Source organism: Panicum hallii, chromosome 1, assembly GCF_002211085.1.
Source record: "Panicum hallii strain FIL2 chromosome 1, PHallii_v3.1, whole genome shotgun sequence".
In the NCBI taxonomy this organism is placed as follows: Eukaryota; Viridiplantae; Streptophyta; class Magnoliopsida; order Poales; family Poaceae; genus Panicum; species Panicum hallii.
The window spans coordinates 52,231,038-52,252,736 of record NC_038042.1 but is presented as its reverse complement, the minus strand read 5'-3'; the positions used below and the strand labels follow the sequence as shown (position 1 = coordinate 52,252,736).

General features: G+C 47.1%; 3 protein-coding genes and 1 pseudogene across 3 annotated transcripts; 2 read left to right on the top strand and 2 right to left on the bottom strand.

Annotated features, from left to right (window-relative positions):
* Window positions 1–1,542, top strand: LOC112898474 (annotated as a pseudogene).
* Window positions 1,543–2,499: 957 nt separating this feature from the next.
* LOC112884879 (zinc finger CCCH domain-containing protein 17-like) lies at window positions 2,500–6,941 on the bottom strand. The gene is made up of 9 exons (XM_025950504.1): window positions 6,231–6,941; window positions 6,054–6,149; window positions 5,865–5,954; window positions 5,452–5,553; window positions 5,187–5,333; window positions 4,555–4,674; window positions 4,377–4,436; window positions 3,405–3,502; window positions 2,500–3,320 (listed from the first exon to the last, which is right to left on the bottom strand). The coding sequence occupies exons 1-9, from the start codon at window positions 6,666–6,668 to the stop codon at window positions 3,185–3,187; spliced, it is 1,287 nt and encodes a 428-aa protein (XP_025806289.1). The 5' UTR covers window positions 6,669–6,941; the 3' UTR covers window positions 2,500–3,184.
* A 1,504-nt stretch (window positions 6,942–8,445) lies between these two features.
* On the top strand, window positions 8,446–9,849 carry LOC112884887. The gene is made up of 2 exons (XM_025950513.1): window positions 8,446–9,085; window positions 9,342–9,849. The coding sequence occupies exons 1-2, from the start codon at window positions 8,585–8,587 to the stop codon at window positions 9,627–9,629; spliced, it is 789 nt and encodes a 262-aa protein (XP_025806298.1). The 5' UTR covers window positions 8,446–8,584; the 3' UTR covers window positions 9,630–9,849.
* Window positions 9,850–12,607: 2,758 nt separating this feature from the next.
* Window positions 12,608–13,756, bottom strand: LOC112884896 (dehydration-responsive element-binding protein 1G-like). Its single transcript, XM_025950525.1, has one exon. It carries the CDS (start codon window positions 13,707–13,709, stop codon window positions 13,008–13,010), a length of 702 nt encoding a protein of 233 aa, XP_025806310.1. The 5' UTR covers window positions 13,710–13,756; the 3' UTR covers window positions 12,608–13,007.
* Window positions 13,757–21,699: the final 7,943 nt, after the last annotated feature.

The window sequence follows — 21,699 nt, the reverse complement described above, 5'->3', positions numbered from 1 at the left end:
ATGGCGGGAGCCACCAGAAGAATCAGCACGCTCATCAGCGTCATGGTTACGTTACAATCACACGTCGGTTGAGAATCCCGATGCATTATTTCCCCGCAACCAACTACACCATCCTCAAAAAAAATACAACTAGAAATCAAATAATTTTAAGTTTGATCAAATTTATATAAAAAATTACTAACATTTATATATATCCAAATAAATTTAGTATAAAAATATATTACATAATTAATCTAATAATACTTATTTTATAACATAAATATTAATTTGATCAAATTGAAAATTATTTAATTTCTTAAAATGAGAGAGTTGCGTTCCTACTGGCACGGAGGGAGCACTGCATCAATGATGAAGGGGATTTTTGCCGCAGGACACTCTACAATGTCATTTTTTGCCACAAGACATCACTTAATCTTGCCTTTGCTGCTGGACACCTTTTAAGCGTGCAACTTTGCAAATAGACACTGCAGCGAGTATAATATTCATTTTAAGAAAAATGAAGGGAGAAAAATTTGTAAATACCCAAAGTACCCCTTGTTGATACTCTAACGAAACCTGTGCCACCCCATCCCCCGCGCCGGCAGCAGCCGCCCTCCCCCCCCCCCCCACCCCCCCAGCAGCGGGCCCCGCCCCACCCCCCCATCTTAACATCTTGATAGATTGTTTCTAAATTAGGACCTACTACCATCTTAACATCTTAAATGCCACTGCCAGGACCTCCAGCACCAGCAAAGATATGAACGGGAAACTATACTGAGCCAGATCGACCGCAGTCAGAGATCCCTGCTTAGCAAGCTCAAAGAATACAAGGGGCAGGACCATGAGGTAATCCACGAGGCTGCTGGTGAGAAAATCGAGCATGATGATGGCCTCATCCTGCCTCCTTACTCAAACCGTGTCACCAATTCCTTCGTGCTCGACGACCTGTACCCTCTGAAGTACGTCTCCAAGCCCAAGCGCTTGCATAACGGACTGGATCCTGTCGGAGCGGCACAAGACGGTACAAGAACGAATAGGACAGAGGATAGAAACACGGGCACGCCGAACCGCGGTCTGCTAGCGGGAGTCGGGTCCTTCATCGGGTGGATGGCAAAAACGGCGGTCATGGCCGCCGGCGCCGTGTCCATCATGAAGGCTGCCGGCTACGAGCCGGTGATCGGGATGAACAGCATCAAGCTGGACATCGCGGGGGCTGTTCGGTAAAGCGGCGACGGGCAAAGAGGAGCAGGGCGCTCGCCGCTGCCCCCCAGGTAAAGTGATGGTGCTCGAGGACGGCAGGGCTCACTGCGTCGTGAAGGAGAGGGTGGAGGTCCCCTTCGGCACCGACCTGGCGTCTGCAGGGGTGTGCGCCTGCCTGCTGGGCAGCTGCTGGCCGCCGCCGGGGGGGGGGGGGGGGGGGGGGGGGGTGGGGTGGGGCGCCCGCGCGCAGGGGATGGGGTGGCACGGGCGTACTCTGGGTACTTAGGAACTTTTCTCCGTTCATTTTTCTTAAAATGAATACTATACTCACTGCAGTGTCCATTTGCAAAGTTTCACGTTTAAAAGATGTCCAGCAGCAAAAATAAGATTGGGTGATATCCTATGAAAAAAACAATATTGCAGAGTGTCGTGCGGCAAAAATCCCCGTCAATGATAGTGGCAGCATCGATCGTCTCAGCGTTGATGTGGGCTCCAACACGAATAGGTCGATGGGATCCCAGGAGTCAGCAGTGTCACCACCGTTCATGTCCCATCCACGCTACACATCAATCTGCGTTGGGCGGTGACGCTTCCAGTCCCTCGTGTACTAGGGACTGCAGTGGGGCCTGCCACGACCCGCTAATTTCTGCAATGGGGCCGCGGGGGGTGCTGCGCGAATGACCAGGCGCGTATCAGGATATCATTGCCCAATGATCGGCAGGCGTCGCCTTTTCGTCTCCGGTTCGGTATCGTTCCTGTCCAACCTCTCATCGCAAAGCTTTCCACTTGTGATTTGAGAACACTGGTGAGGAACCAGCGAGAAGCCCATGCCGTGGCCCTTCTAGAATCTGTCATGGCTCACGATCATTATTAACAAACCGGTGCTGCCGTTATGGTTCGTTACACGTTATAGACGTCATGAAAGTTTTCACCTTCTTTCTAGTTCCAGCGACCCAAATGGGCCCAAGAGTCACCGAGACGCCTGATCTGCTTATCTACGTTCATGTTGACCGGTTGACGAGACCAAAATAACATACCTCAAAACAACAATGGTTCCAGCAACAGCCATATAAGGAACACAGCACGAGCACGAAGGGTCTAACGCAACTTTTAGTCCAGCAACGGGTCAGTGAATGGAATAAAGTGAATCAAATATTGCCATCAAAAGAAATATGGTAGCGTGCCAGCTCTGGGTCAGTAAAGGTAACTTTTTATGCTCCAAAATTAAATGTGAACTGAAAAACGAAAAACACACAGATTTTACCGTTGCTCCCATTTCTGATCCAAAGAAGAATGTAAACAAGTCAATACAGCACCACGTAGTCCACATTTCCAATTGCTTTCACCATTTATCCTCATGATTCAGCGTCAAATAGAAACAATAACATCAAGAGAGAACCACCTACTATCCAAACATAAATCTAGACAAATACTGGTACAAGCTTTGCCTGGAGCTTCCGAATACTTGTGCTGCTCTAGCTGCCACTCACTGGGCCAAATCAACTCACAAGAACTGAAGCTGATCCGATTGGCAAAAAATGCTAGTTCAGTGGGCCGAATCAAATTACTCAACAGTTCTCAGAAGGGAAAGATGCCCATAGTCCTCAAACAATGAAAAATGACACTGCTGTGAGAAAAGCAACCAAGTTCCTCGTATACAAATGCAGCTCAACAAACCCTTTATATTAGCTATCCTTTTGAAACTGTCAGCACCTCCAAGCAAATGATCAGATACTTGCTGGTTCCAGTGCTTTACAAATTACAAGCAATTATTCTCACGTCTTGAAATTCATGCCAGGACAAAACTACAGTCCATAACACAGACTGCTTGTGCCAACGTGAACTGCCAGCCACATCGATTGAATCTTGTATCCTTTGCGAATAAATGTAGGGCATGTCACAAAAAAAGAACCGGCCGCCAACCACAACCTCAACTCATTATGCGTATTTGTGAGCACTCCCTCATAAAACACATGAGCAAAACTAATCTAGCACACTATGTTCATTAGGTTTGGGCTGCCTCTACCCATTGCCAAACCTTCAGCTCACCAGTTCCATCCCCCGTAAAAAATAAACCACCAGGACCCATTTGTATTGCCCTAATTTCTTGTTTGGAGAATATTCTGCCCCTATCACTGAACCTATAAAACAAGCAAGAGTCACTCCTGATACTAATATTAAAAATAAAATTCATGGAAAACATCTTAGTATGACAGCTTGCTTACGATGGCAGATCATATAGGCGGGCAGTATTGTCATTTAACGAACACAGTAGCACAGGTTTTGACTGTGCATCAGGCATACCACTGAGGGCAAGTGCACCCTGAAGATGTAAGGAAACCATTAGCATTAAAAGGGTAAAACATAAGAACAGACAACATAGCATTGCATGTTCAAAGAAAATAGGAAGGATAATCATGAACACTGTTGAAAAAAATGTTAAGTGCTGACAAAATGAACGGATTCTCATGCACAGTAATGAGTACAGACAGAGGTAGTAGTTCTCAATTCAAAAGTTCAGAAAAAAGAACAGCCGTTGTTCTGTTGTTTTTAGTTTTTAGGGTTCAATACATTAACTAACTCCAGAATTTAACAGCACAATTTAGAGGTGTTGATGATTAAAAATACTATTCTCCATTACCCCTTAGAAAGATTAAGGATTTTTAAGTGCTTGGTGCCTGGTGGGTATGGGAAATATAACCTCAAAGAACCTTCTGTCTGCAGGCTAAACCCCTTGTATTGGAAGTTGTAGGGAGTCTTATAATATCTTTGCCAGGTTGATGGTTCATTTCTACCTGTTAGGGGTGGTAGTTTTCAGGTGACAATAAATGTGACTGGAATAAAGGCCTGTTGTGATCCTTTTAGCGCACAACCATCACGAAGTAGAAACCATTTAGATTAGGCTTGTCTGTTCAGTATCCAGCTACTCTGCCATAAGGTACTAATCTATACGTTAGCTAAATAACAGTGAGCACAAATTACAAATAAAAACTAAACTATTATATGCTAACATTATCGAACTGCTGGTCTAGTCCTTTTATAGCAGGCCAGACCACAATTACACAGGTTCAATCATCATTATGTTTCCACAAGATAATAACTATATCTCAATGGTTAACACTGGTGGGTACAGTACAGGTTATGGCACAACAAAAAACTGGGTGCAATTAAGACTGTACTAGTGTAGGGTCTTGTACCTGCTCCTCTTTGTGTGTATATGTTACTTCTAAGTTTCCACTCTCTGTAGCTGCCCAAACCTGCACAAAATAAATATTAGAACCATGACCAGTATTGAGAAGGGCAACATCTGAAATGTGGATAGATGGATTTACAAAATTACTCAACAAAATGAAGGATGGGAAGTTAGGAACTAACTTTTATTGTTTGATCTAAAGAGCACGATAATAGAAACTGATCCCAGCACAGCACAGACATAACAACATCGGTATGATCAGAAAGAGTCTGTATGCACTGCAATGTTGCCAAATCCCACACCTGAAATCCACACATTTTGTTATTATTATTATTATTTGTAAAATGAAGTGAACAAAATAGATAAGGATACTTTTGTTCTCTTGATAGGAAAATGTAAGATGCAATAAAATAACATCTTATAACTATAACTAACAATGGATTCAGTTGACAAGCCATGCAATCATTGCATTGAGAATAAATTCGAATTCAACTGAATATTAACAGACATTCATGTGCTGATTGTAGTCATCACCCTTTGTATATATGATTGTTATTAGAAGTCAAATGGCAGTATCTGCCACTTAAATACTAGAGAAACCCATAACTGCATAGAGTACAAGGGAATAAAATTGAACATGCACCCAAAACTTCAAACACGAGAAACAGAATGGCATCATGTGAAGGATGGTATAAAGCCAGGGAACAGTCAAACATCAACAAGAACTTAAAATCTCAAATGCAACATATACTCCCACATAAACTGAATCTATCTTAAGAATGAGCATCAGTAGGTGTGAACGAGTTTGGCATACTCTGATCGTTTTATCCATTGAAGCCGAATAAAGTCTCATGCCTCCTACTATTAATGAAACAACAGCAAGCTTATGGCCATCAAGAGAAGCAGCTGGCTCGAAGCAGTTAGTTGCGGCGCTAAATCTCCATGCCAAAATCCTCCCATCCTGCACCAAGCACACCAAAAGAGAATTCAGCAAATGAAGAATCAGAAGTTTCGAGACAAAAACTGTTCTAAAAAACAATCAAGACAAAACAAAGATAACCCAAAAGATGAAAGCTTACCTGTGTTGCAGCAAAGAGTAACTCACTGGCAACAGCAAGTGCATAGACTTGCCCAGTTGGTCCAGTAAGATTCATTTCCGCTGCTGTTTGCATATTCCAAACCTGAAGGAATAGACTATGTATTCACACGCATGCAGAACACCAATGGTGATAAATTTCAGAATAAAAAAAAAGAGCTAGCAGAGCAGCAGTGGTGCTTAGTGTCCAATTACTGATCATGTGAGCTACACAGGCAATTAAATGCTAAGCAGGAGAGTCAAGCAAAGAGCCTATCATATGATGGGCTAGGTGGCCCCAAATCTCATAGATCCCTATAGAATTCTGTGGAAAGCCGTATTCGATGAAAGTCGTATGTACGGCTTGGAGGGACTTCAGAAACAGTGAGTAATACACAAAGTTGAAGTATTACTTACCTTCACTGCATCAGGTATTCCAACAAATAACCACGGACCTTCGCTGATCATACACCCAACCTCGCGACCCATAGTGATGACACCGGCACACTAACAGACCACCAACAGCAAAGAAGTACTGAATTCTTTTTTTTTTCATAAGGAACATACAAAACTCTCGAAGATTCAATCTAATGATGCCTCAGCTACCTGCCCGGTTTGACAATCCCACATGCGAACAGTTCCATCCTTACTCCCAGAATACAGCTTGTCCGACCCAGTGGGCAGTGCAATGCCGGTAACACCCTGAACGCATCAAGATCATTTCAGTTAGTAACTTCTCATGTTTTACCAGACAGGCTAATTGTCAACTGGGATTGAGCATACCTTCTCGTGGCCCTTGAGCAGGGTGAGCATCGTGATACTATCGCTTATGCAGTAGCTGTGGGGATAGCGGCACCTCTCGCCGTAGCTGCAATCGGTACCGGCGAGGAAGAACTTGCAGGGCCTGTCCGGCGGCCTGTGGCTCGCAGCCCCGCTGCCGCCTCCAGGGCCCCTCCCCCATCTATTGTGACCGCCGCCTCCTCGTCCTCCCGAGTTGGGGTTGCGCCAGACGTTCCCCCCGGGTCCGGCGGGGCGCTTGGGCGGCGCCGCCGCCTCGGGGAGCTCGCTGTGGAGGTAGGGGCACGGGAAGCGATTGCACCGCCCAGCGCGCCAGAAGTTGCAGACCTTCCCAGTGGTAGATGACGGAGCGCCGCCGGAGCCCGGGCCGAGGCGATTGTGCACGCGCTTGTTGCCGAATCGCCCGTCGGTCTCTATGTCCATGAGCGGCGGCGACTAGGGTTTGCTGGGCTCGGGAGCAGGTAAAGCAAACAGGGTAAATGGGGGTGGGGGGGCGCAGCCTAGGATTGGGCGCGCACGGCGGCGGGGAAGTCGGCTAGATAGATATATGAGGTAGTCGGTCGCGTGGAGGCGACGCGGCGACGGCTCGCCGGAGCGGGTGGGGAGATCCGGATCGGAGAGGAAAGGGGCGGTGGCCCGATTGCTGGGTCGGGTCTAGCTCGCGCGGTCGCGGGCGGAACGAGGGCCCCACTCCGGCTATTGATTGTGTTTTCCGCACGCGGCCCGTAGACCGTAGGTGGCAGCTGACGCCGCCGACGGACGGCCGGATGGGTTCATTTCTCATTTCTATTTCTAATAAATAAATTAAGGAATAAAAAATGGAAAGTGAGCCAGCTTCAACTTCTAGACACTTCGAGAAGAAGAATGGGTTCGAACAATTAGCTAGCGCATAAGCATATACTAATAACGAGCTAATCATTAACCAGTAGACCAATCAAGAAGCTATAAATCCTTTTTTTTTTCTCCAAATATGATTACTAGAATTTGCTATGTATGATACACTTGATAGTCGAGCGTTACGGATATATGCATCCATGAGTGTTGTAAACATAGAGGCTATGATATGTTCTATATTATCATTGAGAAATAGTCGAGCACTAGACTCTCAACCTCGTTTTTCCCAAACTTTGTTAAGTGCCATCTTTTTCTTATATAGCATTGCTTACATAGCTTTAAGCTGTAATCGCATTTGATCGCTTGGAACGGTTTGGGCAACTTATATTTCTTTGGACACGAATGGGAAATAAATTTATTTAATTATGGAATTCAGCAACTGTTTTCCCTTTTCGTAAACTGGCTAATTCCATTTAGGTAAATTAGTTTTAAAAGAAAAGATAACACGTTTATATTTGCCCTAGCCCATTTTCCGAATGGGGCCTAGCCCGACTATGAACCCCAAAGGAGTAAAGCCCGGCCCACTACATGTCGAAGAAAAATGCATTAGGCAAATCCACGTGAAACGCATTTACATTGAAAGCCTTCTTTGGAAAGAAATCTTTTAAGGGAATGATATTCATCTGAATTACCCTGTGATACCGGTCTATACATCTTTTGAAAAAAAATTCTTCCACATCTTCGAATGTTTAAGATTCGTGCGAAAGTTTACATTTGTTGGATCATCTCCACCAAACCCTAACACAACCTCGCCTGGCTCCCCTACCTATACCATACGGCGGCCTCTCGGCGTCACCACCGGCCCCGCGGTCTCACCGCATTGCCGCCGGCCCCCGTGCACCTGCCCTCGCGGGCGTGCTCCGCCGCAGCCCCTGCCGGCCTTGTCGTGCCTGCCGCCGCCGCGGCTGCTCACGATGCCCCCCCGCGTGCGCCGCCGCCGCCGCCCCCGGATCCTAGTGCCTCCCGCGCGCTCCGCCGCGGCAGCTGCCCCGGGCCCCCGGTTGTTGGAGAAGAAGGTGCCTCCATTTTTTAGAAAATGTTGATGTAGGTTTTAATAAATGTTGAATCTATTACGTCAAGATGTTGAAATAGCTCGTAAAAAATGTTGAATGTAGCATTTTTTTCAAAAATTGTTGCACTGTGTTTCTAGAAAATGTTGAAGCTTTTTTTTAAATGTTGAACTATTTTTCAGAAAATGTTGAATTTAATTTAAATCTAAGCTTTATAGATATCCGGAAGTTATACAGAAGCCAGCAAGGCTTGAAACTGACAGTTCGTGGCAAATTCCAGGCCTTGGGAAATAGGATGGCAAAAGCAGTGGCAGCAGTTCGAAGAGATAAGGCCATGGCCGTCGAAGGCCATTGCTACCTCATACACGGAGAGCAGCATCGTCAGCTGCTTTTCACCGCCGCTGCAGTGCCACTGCCACCTTGCGCGCGCGCCCAATGGCACCCGGCAGCGTCAAAACCTCCTCACCGGACCTCCCAACCCTGCAAAAGCTCGCGGGTCCCAGAAAACCACGCGCCTGTTCCGCTGCGCTTCCGAGATTCCAACGGCTGCCGTCGATCAGGCGCGGAGCCGTGGCCGTAGCATGCGCCCGCGGAGGCGAGCAGCAATCCTCCCCCGTCGTCGCGGCGGCGCAGGCGCGGCCTGGCACCGACGCGCTTAGCGTCGAGTTCCGGACGCGGGAGGGGTGCCGGCTCGGCATCGCCAGGTACCCGGACTTTGCGTACGACGCGCAGGGCGGCCGCGGCGCGGGAGCGGGGCGCGGCGCCGGGAGCGCGGAGGGCGGCACGGTGCTCGTCGACTTCGACGTGGCGAGCCTGTACATCCCGCCCATGTCCGGCGCGACGACCAGGTTCCTCGGGCTGCCGCTGCCGCCGTTCCTCAAGATTGACATCTTGCCAGAGGCCCTGGGCGGAAGCATCGACCGAGCCAGTGGTCAGGTACGACACTTCAGACACCATCGTTCTCTGCATCCACCCACCTGTAGTTTTCTGTCAGTTATTCGAGCGCAGACAGCTCTCTGCTATTCCAAGAGCAATCCCGTTGTTTAGTTCCGGTAATCAGAATATGTGATGAACAAGATCAGAAGTCAGCTATGGCTAATTTCTTTAGATGCTTGGGATATGACGCGCAGAAATGTTCTCCGAGAAAAAAAAAACGGTGTTCACGAGCACTGTACTCATCTTCCTTTTGCAGGTTGACCTCAAGTTCAGGTCGAGGTTCTGTTTCTCGGTCGGGAGCATCTACAAAGCGCCGCCTTTGTTTGTCGACACAACGCTGACCTCCGAGGAGTCAAGGGGAGCCATAAGATCCGGCACTGGAGAAAGAATGGACGATGAAGGGAGATGCAAGCTGGTTGGGGTGGCCGTCGTCGACCCAATCGATGACCTCTTCATGAACACATTTCTCGGCCTGCCGACCGAGTGCATTGCTTATCTGAATGCCACCATCTCCATAGCCGCAACACCGCAGATACACGCGTGAGTTTATTTCTTGTAAAGATTAGCCAAGACCTCTGGCAATCACAGGAGATCGGCGTGCACCTAGATCGACCATAGTACTCGAATTCGATTGGGAAGGCTGAGAAGGATCACCATATCAACAGGCCAGTGTATATATGTGATGAAACGTGTGGAAAATAAAATATATAGTACAAGACATCATTATTTTCGTATGAAAAAAAATAAGAGGGCATTCTTGATCATCATTTTGTACTTGGTAAAACAGGCATTTTGGTCCTCAACTTTGATCTGAGGGTCAACTTCGTCCCTCAACTTTAAATTGAAATTGGCCAATATAGTCCCTCAACTTGCGTTTTAGATCAAACTTATCCTTGTACTCGTCCTTGTACTGATATTATACTCCACAATAACATGAGATAAATATAAAAGGTCTATTTTACCCTTGGCTCATTCTCCCCCTCCTCATTTTCCAATATTTGTACCACGTTAGCTCAACATTCCACAATATTTTATGTGATGGTACAATTATGCAACAAGTAGGTTTATATGTCCGCAATACAATACGATGCATGAAAAAATATTTTATATGCTGGTACAGTTATGCAAACAAATAGGTCTAATTTTACTCTCTACTAGCACGGTGCCCGTGCGTTGCTATGGATAATATGAATTTTACCTGGACCTACATAAGGTATTGATTGTTCGGATTCCGATTGGAATTCCAATTGAATTATCTGTATTCCGATTGATTTGTTCGGGTTCTGATTATGATTTCGATTGACGGACTAAGAAATCATTGCTTGCTTTAGAAATAGTAGAAGATTAGGATTCCGATTGATCTGTCCAGGTTCCAATTAGTATTCTGATTGACGGACTAAGGAATCACTGATTGCTTTAGTGATAATAGTAGATATGCGTCTGCAATAAAATACGATGCATGGGTAAGTAAACTTCTATGTTCCAAATTAAACACTTGTAATGTTCAGCTTCGAAATGCATATATGCCACCACACTATGTGACTTGCATTGGTTAAATATTTTTTTAGTAAAAATAAACTGTTGAAGAATTTAAAGGAGAAGGAGCTAAAGATAAAGAGAACTTTTTCATAAATCTCATATTATTATGAAGTATAATTATGTTATTATAGAGTATAATATTAACATTAGGACAAGTTTAAATAAAAATAAAAGTTGAGGGATTATATTGGCCAATTTGAAAGTTGAGGGATGAAGTTGACACTCAGAGAGAACAATATGGTCTATTTTGCCTTTTGATGGAGTCATTCCACACTGGACAAAATTATGTGGCACATCAGCAAGTTTATTATGGCAGGCTGGCAGCCCATACTCGTGCAAAAAGTTCCATGTAGTTTGCAGGGGTGCTCATGGCTCCATGAGGCACCATATCTGATTTCTTGGCGGTCGTTACCCTTCCTGTTTTAAATTTCATCATAAGTAAGCGAGCTCCTTCCGCTGCGACAGAAATAAAATAAAATAAAATGCTAATCAGCAGATGATCTTGGCAGGGACACTGAACATCTTCCTTCCTTCAGAAAAAAAGACACTGGACATCTTCCCAAAACCGGCTACCGACCGTGCTTACACGCTTCCTCGTAGCCTCAGTCCATCAAGCACACAGTATGCCGCCTTACCGTACCGTTCTAGAACTGCGCTACATTCAGCTGCACGCGTAAACGACCTGAGCGGAGGAGCCCTGGTCGCAGAGACCAGAGACGACGTTCCCAGAGACCCAGAGCGGACAGAAGCTTCTTCTAGCTCTCGGCACTTCAGCAGCGGCGGCACGAACCGGGGGAGGACCGGGTAAAAAAGGAGAGGAGCATGCCGCGTGAGGCTGGCGGTTGGCGGGGGCACTACTTCTGTTGGGTTGGAAGTTGGAACCTGCGGTCCGAGCCGCCTGACCCAGAGGATTGAGGGAGCGCGACAGCGAGTGGCCGCCAGTCTCCGCTCTGAGCTGAGCTCTGAGGTGACGGGAGACCTCACTATGGTGTGGACCGCTTTTCCCCTCGGCTTGCCAGCTTAGGCCTGGATGGGGCGTCATTGACATCGTCAAAGCCCTTTTCAGTTATCAGCTGGGCACCATCAGCCGCAAGTAAGTAGCCAACGCAAACCACGAGCTGGCACTTTGTGGAGGATAAGCAGGGGGAATGTGTGTATAGCCTTAAAAAAGGACTAGGGCTCAGACTCGGACTCAGTCAATAGAATGAAGTAAAGCAGAGCTTTATGGTACCCTGAATTCCTGATTCAGGTTGCCTTTCCACTCTTCATGCATGGATTGGAGATATGTCCATATAACAGCTGTCGTCTGTTCAAGTTCAGTGGTATTCTTCCCTTAAAACAAGTTCAATGTTCTTTGCAGAATTAATACTACCACTTAACTTTAGCATTTTTACTTCTATCATCCTCAATTATCCTTAGTCTGTAACTATGTACTCTGTAATAGGCCTTTCTGTCCGGCTTGTAACCCGGCTGCTACAACCTCAGGGCGTAGGTAAATCTGGAAGGGGGAACCCTCTGATTTTTTTTTGGACATACGAGACCTAAAGGCGCACCATGTGCCTTCCGTAAAAGAAAGACAGAAAAACAAACTACTCAAATAACAGTTTTCTCAGGCGTAGATGATATGAACAAACCCCGAGACGACTGAACAAACTAAACAAAAATAATTAAAAAGACATTATGGTTTATCGAAATGTTGATCTTATACTTCAAATGACTTTGCATTTAAAATTTTATGAATAAGATTGACCTTTTGCAGAGCTGGCAGCGTTGTAAAAATTTCAGTACTGCATATTGGTGTTCCTTGAATATTATTTTTCTAATAGAAAAGAAGCCTCAGCTCTAAACACTATAACTAGAACTGAAATAAAGTATGAAACTGCAGCCTTTGCATATGATTCATTCATTGTGGTACTTCGTTATTTTAGTGTAGTAGTAAAGAATTCAAGTCGGAAGAGCTGCATGAACTTCAAGCGGTTTTTGCTAAAGTTTTAGCTGCATTAATTCTCATCTGTGACCACTGCAACATTTCAAATTCTCAATGTGCAGCAATAACATCACTGAGGGAGTTTGCAAATCCATACATCAAGCCACATGTTTTCGCTGCTTATTACACAAGTGCTCTAAGCACTCCCGAGATCACTGATCTCATGCATTCTGCAGCAACAAGGGTGATGATCTAGCGCCAAACCCCCACAACCGTCTACCAAACTGAGAAGCCCCCAGTCTTCTGCTTCTCCTGATCACACTTCATCAGAAGCGCAGGGAAGATACATTAACATTACCGGCAAGCTGAGAAGGGAAAGGGCAACCGGTACACATTTCACCAGTACTAGGTTCCCATAGGCTGTACAGGGAAGTTTCAAACGCGCGCAGCGGTGGATCAGTAGCTCCAGAGCCTAACCTCACCGTTGTCATTGTCATCGTCGTCGCCGCCACTCGCGGACGAACCAGCCATCGGCGGCGGGTCAATGAGCATCCCTTGCGCCATGTCGAGGTACCCCTGCATCCCGAAGTCGAGCCTGTCGTCGACAATGCAGTAGGGGTCATCGAAGTTCTGCGGCGCGCTAGGCAAGGCCACCGGCGGCGCAGCGGCCACCTCCACGGCGGCCGCATTGCCCTGACCGGGAGTCGGCCGGAACTGCTCGGCCGCCACGGCTGCCGCCCGTCGTATTTCGTCGTGCCCGGCGCCCATCGGGGGTACCCTGAGCAGGCGCGGCGAGTCGGCGAAGTTGAGGCAGGCGGCGCGGCCGCGGAGCGCGAGTGCGGCGACGTCGTGCGCTCGCGCCGCCATCTCGGCGGTCTCGAAGGTCCCGAGCCATATCCGCTGCTTGCCGTGCGGCTCGCGCACCTCGCAGACCCACCGCCCGGGGTTCCTCCGGCGCACGCCCTTGTACACCGGGTGCCGCGTCTCCTTGAACTTGGTCCGCCCGGCGCGGCGCTTGGGCGGCGCCGACGACACCGTCATGTACGACGACGAGGAGCCGTCGTCGTCGCCGTCCGCGCCGCCGCCGCCGCCGCCGACCGGTGACGGTGTCCCCGAGGAGGAGTAGTAGTCGCTGCTGACGAACGCGCCGGCGTCCATGGCTTCCCGGGTGCGGCGGCGGCGAGCGGCGGGGGGCGGAGCGAGCCGGAGCCCGGCGCATCTGGTTTGAAATTTGGAGGGAAAGGTGGCGGGTTATATAGGTTAGCGCGTGGAGATGGACGTGGCCGCGTGCACTGTTCCCACGCGGTGCGGCTCGGGAGGCGCCAGCCAGGTAGCGCGACTTGATGGGTCGGGGAGACGGGAGAGGGCTCGGAGGGCTCGGAGGGTTAGTTGGGTCGGAACCAGCTGGAGCTCGCAGGGTCGGGGACGACGGGGACGCGCGGGACGCGCAGGCATGGCATCGGTGGGCCGGCTGGGCCTCCCCCTCTCTCTGCTGCTGCCGCCGCTGCTCCTTGGCGCGCTAGAGGCTGAGCTCTTTCTCCGACGGCGACGTGTGCTGAAAAGGACTCGGCTCTCGCTGGGCGTGTGATGTCCTAGCTCTCCCAAGTGGGTAGTTTGATGCGCACTCGTGCGAGTAGGATAGCGCGGGATTCAATGTATACACCGTACGCATTGGTTCAGTGAAGTAACCCGATGGGGATCAACGCAGAGGATCCCGCTCCACGGTTAGGCGGCAGTTACATTGGACTCGGTCTCGGGGTCTCCAGATCGCCAACGGTGATGGAGGGCGACTCGGCGTATCGCTGGCGTTCGTCCCCGGCTTCCAGAGCTAGCCCCTCTTCTCTCGTTCTCAACTGGATAAACGGCGACCCCTGCGTTGGCAGTGTACGGCAACTTGCGCGCGCCTGCCGTGCCCGGGCGTCGCCGTGGAGACCCGCTGCCACAGAAATCAAACCAGGCCATCACCATCCACGCTGGACTCGTCAGCTGTCAAGTGTCAACTGTTTCGGGGGTACTGTATGCTACTATTTGACTTCTTCTAGGCGTGGACTGGTCGTAAGTCCTAAACTGTTACGGCGGGTTTGTCAACGCTGTCTCAGTAGGAAGCTACCGTACCACCGTATCTTCTAGAGAGGAATTATCTTTTTCTTTTCTTCTCGAATAATTTATAGAGGCATAGTAGTACGAGGTCAACTGCTGTAGCTGACTGAATCTTGATTTGGAAAGCCTTCATGGCGCGTCCAGTCCTGCCTACACTAACGTTGCGTAATTGAGTAGATGCATGGTGCATCCCTATCCACGGACCACGGTCCATGACTATACATATGTTTTTTTATAAGTGCTACTGCATATATGCCTCTGCCCCTCTGGTCTCTGGAACATTTTTTTTCCGGAAGACGCCTCTGGAACATGAATGCACTGTGCAATGTGCTACAGTACCTTTCTCTATTTCGTTTCAAGACTTCGCAGTTTGCACTGTGCTGCTGCGCTGATTTTGCAAAGTGTTGTAACTAGTGACACCGCAGAACTCTGTGCCATTCGGGCTGGACTTCGTCATGTCAAGTTCGGGATCGACTACTAGATTGGAAGAACTCGTGTGGATTTAAAACAGGCCGAGTGACAAGCGACATAGAGAGGGAGAGGTGGAGGGGCACGGGGTTATACCTTCGTGCCCTTGCGTCGCGGGCGATGCAGACGTGCCCGCCATGGTCGGGCGGCGCTGGTGCTCGCGGTAGCCGAGGCTCGGGTCGTGGCCGCGGGCACGGGGTCGAGGCGAGAGCGTGGACGGTGGCCGGCGGTGGAGCTTCCCGCCACTGCTGCGCCTCCTTTAGATCGGCTAGGGTTCACGGTGTCGGTGGGGTGGCGGCGGCGGCGATCCTCGTGTCGTGTGCCGCTGGCCCCCACCTTCTTTTATAGCGCAGCGCGACGGGGGCCTACCAGCTACGCAACGAGCTGGGGCGCCCCCGATCAGGCGCAGATGCGAGGAGGCCCATCGGGCCTGTTGGGGTCCGATGGTCTTCGGGAGATCAACCTAACGGTCTCCTCCTTGATCTCACCCTGTATTTTTCTTTTTCTTTTACTTTTTTCACGTTTCGTCATAGATTTGTGCATAAAGCATGCCTCATCGTCACGATCATCTGCCGATAGATTTAGCAGCTACAATGCACGTTTCCATTCAGACACGGATTCTTTAACCTTTTAGGCCCTTGTAGTCCGAAAATCACAGGCTATCCCTCAGCCCCATGCCGGCTACGTGTTCTTTGAACACGCTGGGTGGTAAGCCTTTCGTTAGCGGATCAGCAAGTATTTTTACTGTGCTTATATACTCGAGATTTATAATCTGATCTCGGACTTTATCTTTCACAACGTAATACTTTATATCAATATGTTTGGCAGCACCACTTGTCTTATTGTTGTGTGCATACATTGCTACGGGCTCATTATCGCAGTACAATTTTAATGGTCTAGATATGCTATCGACCATTTTCAGACCGGGTATAAACTTCTTTAGCCAGTTCACCTGCCCCGTAGCCTCATAACATGCAACAAACTCGGCATACATTGTGGACGATGTAGTGACAGTTTGTTTACAACTTTTCCACGATATTGCTTCCCCGGCAAGGGTGAACACATATCCTGACATGGATTTTCTATCATCTCCTGCATAATCGGAGTCTGAGTATCCTACGATACGCAGAGATTCTGTTTTTCTGTATGTTAGCATGAGGCCTTTGGTTCCTTACAAATAGCGCGCAACTTTCTTTACTAATTTCCAGTGTTCTGGTCCTGGTTTACTCTGAAATCTGCCAAGCAACCCGGTAACGTAAGTTATATCAGGGCGTATGCACATTTGTGCATACTGTAAGCTTCCCACAGCTCAAGCACATGGTACTGTCTTCATCTGATCAATTTTATATTGATTCTTGGGACATTGAAATTCCCCATATCTGTCACCCTTAACTATAGGTGCAGGTGAGGTACTGCATTTATGCATATTGAATTTCTTTAGAATCTTTTCTATGGGTGTGTTCGTTTCCTGGGGTCTAAAGTTTAGAGGGGTCACATCAAAGAGAATCTTGTCATTTAGAAGTATTAAATAAAGTCTAATTACAAAACTAATTGCAGAACCCCAGTGCTAATTCGCGAGACGAATCTAATGAGGTATATTAGTCCATGATTAGTGGACGATTACTGTAGCATCACTGTAGCAAATTATGGATTAATTAGGCTCATTAAATTTATCTCGCGAATTAGCACCCAGCTGTGCAAAAAGTTTTATAAACAGATTTTATTTAATACTTCTAAATAGCAAGATTCTCCTTGATGTGATGGGTCTAAAATTTAGAGGGTGGGAAACGAACAGACCCTATATATGTCTTTTGAGACAGTACTAATACCTCTCTCATTCTGTCTCGATGAATCTCGATTCCTACAACGAATCTTGCTTCACCAAGATCTTTCATCTCGAAATGTGAGGATAAAAACCTTTTTGTTTCTAGTAGCAGACTGACGTCACTACTTGCCAGTAGGATGTCATCCACATACAGGATTAGAAAGATATACTTCCCATTCTTGAACTTTGCGTAAACGCAATTGTCCTCAACATTTTCTTTAAACCCGAATTCTTTTATTGTTTTATCGAACTTCAAGTACCACTGTCTTGAATCTTGCTTTAGCCCATAAATTGATTTCTTTAGCCGGCATCCTAATTTTTCTTTACCTTCCATGACAAAACCTTTTGGCTGTGCCATGTAGACGGTTTCATCTAGATCCCCGTTTAGGAATGCTGTCTTCACATCCATCTGATGCATTTCTAGATTATAATGAGCTACAAGAGCCATTATAATTCCGAAAGAATCTTTACATGAGACTGTAGAAGAAGTCTTATTGTAATCGATTCCTTCTCTTTGTGTGTATCCTTTTGCCACGAGTCGTGCTTTAAATTTATCTATATTCCCTTGGGAGTCATATTTAGTTTTGTAGACTCATTTGCAGCCTACTGTCTTGGCTCCTTTAGAAATTTTCTCCAAGTCCCAAACTTCGTTGGTACTCATCGATTTGATTTCATATTTCATGGCATCAAGCCATTTGGACGAGTATTCACTTCTCATGGCTTCTTCAAATGAAGTGGGATCATCCTCCATTTGAATTTCTTCGCTATTATAGACTTCATAGTCGTCTGGAATAGCGAACTTCCTCGTTCTTTGAGGTCTCTCATGGGCCTGAGCCTGCGGTGCCTCATCTGTTTGGGGCTGCTGTTGCTCCCCTCCTTGTGTGGCAATAGGCTCGTCATGAACCTGATGAATAGGCTCCACGTCCTCATTCACTGTTACCACAGGAGGAGTCACTGCAGGTGTTGGCATTGCAGTGACTTGCATTGGCGACGCAGTAACAACGGGCAGCGAGAAGAATGATTCCTGAATCATGGGATTGGGTATATATACCCGCTTCTCCTCAAGATCAATCTTCCTAACTGTTCCGCTCCCCCGGATCATTTGATCTTCAAGGAAGACTGCGTGTCTCATTTCTACAAATTTTGTGGATCTGTCTAGGCAGTAGAAACGAAAACCCTTTGACCTTTCTGGATAGCCAATGAAATAGCAAGATACTATTTTGGAATCTAGTTTCGCAATGGTCGGATTAAATAATTTTGCCTCAGCAGGACTCCCCCACACCCGCAGGTAATTTACTGAGGGTACTCTACCTGTTCACATCTCATACGGTATTTTCGGCACCGATTTACTGGGGACTCTATTGAGAATATGAATGGCGGTTTTCAAAGCCTCCATCCATAAACTCACTGGCAGCGTAGAATAGCTGATCATGCTTCGCACCATATCCATCAGGGTACGATTACATCTTTCAGCTACTCCGTTCTGCTGAGGTTCGCCCGGCATTGAGTACTGGGCCACTATGCCTTGCTCCATCAGGAATTTCGCAAAAGGTCCTGGAACTTGGCCACATGGTGTGTGTCGACCGTAGTATTCCCCTCCACGATCGGATCTTACGATTTTAATCTTTAAATCATGTTGATTTTCTACTTCAGCCTTGAATATTTTAAATTTATCCAAATCTTCAGATCTTTCTTTAATTGGATAAATGTATCCATAATGGGAATAATCATCTGTGAATGTTATGAACGAGTCATAACCATCCGCACTCTTTACATTGAATGGACCACAGATATCTGTGTGAATTATCTCCAATACACCTGTGCTCCTCTTAGCATTTTTCTTTATTTTATTTACGAATTTGCCTTTTATGCATTCAATGCATTGTTCTAAGTCAGAGAACTCTAATGGAGGAAGAATATCATTTTTAACTAATCTCTCTATTCTCCCCCTCAAAATATGGCCTAAACGACACTTCCATAATTTCGACGACGCATCATGAGTTCTTTTCCGTTTTCTATTTGTGAGTGTAGACGAAAATACATTCGCGTTGTTATCGCATATGGAATTCACGCTTTCTCGTAACGATATCAAATAAAGATCATTTCTTCTAAATGCAATGGAAATAACGGTATCATTACATTCTATCAAACACCTGCCATCTCCGAAAAGACAGGTATAACCATCTTTGTCCAGGCAGGACACGCTAATCAAGTTTCTCTGTAATGAAGGTACATATAAAATATCTTTAAGAATTATGATAAAGCCAGTGTCGAGTTCCAAATGAACATCACCCGCTGCTTCAACGTCTGCCTGGGCTCCGTTGGCAACTTTAATTTGCCTTTCGCTTCTTTGTGTGGTTCTCGTCGAACGGAATCCCTGCAATGAATTTGCAACATGAATTGTTGCTCCTGAATCAATCCACCAAGTGGTTTTTGAATATTCTATATACAAGGATTCATTTACGAATGAAATAATGTTCTCACCTCTCTTTTTCATGATCATCTTTAAGTATCTGTGATAGTTTTTCTTATAATGACCCCTTTCTTTACAGTAGAGGCACTGTTCCTTCTCTACTGGAACCTGTTCGTCTTGAGGTCTGTGTTGATGAGAGCTTTTGCCTTTTAAAGAGGATGAAGAAGAGGATGAAAAATTACCTTTGAAATTGGCATTCTTCTTCTTGTTCACATAGTTTAAAGATCCGCCAGTGGCGGATTTTATCCTTTCCTCCTCCTGAACACACATCGCAATTGTCTTTTCTATATCCCAAGTATGTGGTTGGGTGTTATAATTGACAACAAAAGTGTCAAATTCTTTAGGCAAAGAAGCAAAAACCAAATGGACAATGTGATCCTCCTTGAAGGCAAGGTCCAATGGCTTAAGGTTATTGTTCTGGTTGACCATGTGATGAATATGTTCTCTGATGCCACCTCCATTGTATCTTTCTGAAACCAGTTGTTTGATTAACTGGGTTGCATAAGTCTTTGAAAAACCAGTGTACTGGTTCTTTAGATACTCTATAACAGTAGCACAGTCTGGGATTGAGCCCATAATGAAATACAGGTCTAGCTTTCTGTACCATTCATGGTAATTGTCTCCCTTTAAGATAGGAATATCATTGATGGAAATCATCATTGATAACCCTCCTGAAAAAATATTCATGAGTGGTGAAAACATTAAAATAAATTCGAATATATTGTTGCATATTTTAAAACGACGTTGGTCGGAATTTAAAACATGCAATAACCTTTTGTATTAAGTCTAAAACACCGTTGGGCAGAATTAGAGGTAATACATGAAAATTATCTATCAAAAAGATTATAGCATAATTTCTTTTTGTATTATGTCTAAAATACCGTTGGGCATAAATAGAAATAATACATGAAAAATGATCTATCAAAAATAATACCATAGTAATTGCAATATTGTCAGTGTTAACGTTGGTAAAAAAATAACAATATTACAATTCAAAAAATTATCTATTTGCCTTGAAAATTTAAATTACCCCGTTGGTTCAAATTTAAATGACAAGACAATTAATCATTAGCATATGAAACTATTTAATCTTTGCAACGGAAAACTTTAATTCTATCAAAAATATGTTTATTTATCTTTTGGAAGCATTGTATCAAAGTACAATCAAATTTGAATTTGAAATGTATCAAATTCAATGAATTTCTATTGCAAAATGACTTCTGAAATTCAAAAACTGATCACTGTAATTTCTATTTAAACCAGCCCAGCCGGCCCAAAACTTTTGGCGGCGGCCCAGCAGCAACTGGGCCCGCAGGCGTGCAACAACCCACGCGTAAACGGGCTCGCGCGCGTCTGTGTTGGGCCGAGGCGTGTTAGCGCCCCGGCCTGCGCGCCCGCGCGGGCGCACGCGGCCGCGGGCGAAACAACCTGGGCCCGGGCTGCCATTTCCTCTTCCCGCCTGGGCCTAAAGAGGCCTAGTAACGCGCGGCACAATCTCAACCGTCGGATGGAGATCAACGGCCGCGTGTCGATCTCGGCGGAACAAATCCCCCGGCGCCGCTCGCTCCGTGAAACCCTAGGCCATTTGCTCCCTCCTCCCCCCGGCGCCTCTGTCTTCTCACCCGAGCGAGCGAGAGAGCGAGAGAGCCGGCGGCGACCGAGCGGCGCCACGGCGAGCCCCCTCGCCGGCGCGCGCGTCCACCGCAAGGTGAGCGCGCCGCCGTCGAGCGGCATCACCGTGGTGCCCAGATCCGGCGCGCGCGAGCGGCACGGCGGTGGCTCACGCGGCCTCGGGTCGAGGCGCCGGCGTCCCGGGCGCATCGACGGCGGATGGCGCAAGAAGAGGTAAGCCCTCCCCTCGCCAGCGTCCCATTTCCTCTGTTTGCTAGGGTTAGGGTTAGGGTTTCTGTGGGGTTTTGCCTAGGGTTTTTCTTGGTTCTTTTCTGTGGGATCTTCCAATCTTACATCAACGAGAGTAGTGTAAGGCGTCTGATACCATTGTCAAGTTCGGGATCGACTACTTCATGAAGTAGATCGGAAGAACTCGTGTGGATTTAAAACAGGCCGAGCGACAGAGAGAGGGAGAGGTGAAGGGGCACGGGGTTATACCTTCGTGCCTTTGCGTCGCGGGCGATGCAGACGTGCCCGCCATGGTCGGGCGGCGCTGGTGCTCGCGGTAGCCGAGGCTCGGGTCGTGGCCGCGGGCACGGGGTCGAGGCGAGAGCGTGGACGGTGGCCGGCGGTGGAGCTTCCCGCCGCTGCTGCGCCTCCTTTAGATCGGC

What these genes read in the sequence shown, in the direction of transcription:
- LOC112884887 (XM_025950513.1), top strand. Translation starts at nt 8,585, where the DNA reads ATGGCACCCGGCAGCGTCAAAACCTCCTCACCGGACCTCCCAACCCTG. An exon ending in TCGACCGAGCCAGTGGTCAG is followed by an intron (nt 9,086 to 9,341) that starts GTACGACACTTC and finishes TTCCTTTTGCAG; the next exon opens with GTTGACCTCAAGTTCAGGTC.
- LOC112884879 (XM_025950504.1), bottom strand. Translation starts at nt 6,668, where the DNA reads ATGGACATAGAGACCGACGGGCGATTCGGCAACAAGCGCGTGCACAAT. An exon ending in GGGATTGTCAAACCGGGCAG is followed by an intron (nt 5,955 to 6,053) that starts GTAGCTGAGGCA and finishes GTGGTCTGTTAG; the next exon opens with TGTGCCGGTGTCATCACTAT. An exon ending in ATACACACAAAGAGGAGCAG is followed by an intron (nt 3,503 to 4,376) that starts GTACAAGACCCT and finishes TTACATCTTCAG; the next exon opens with GGTGCACTTGCCCTCAGTGG.
- LOC112884896 (XM_025950525.1), bottom strand. Translation starts at nt 13,709, where the DNA reads ATGGACGCCGGCGCGTTCGTCAGCAGCGACTACTACTCCTCCTCGGGG.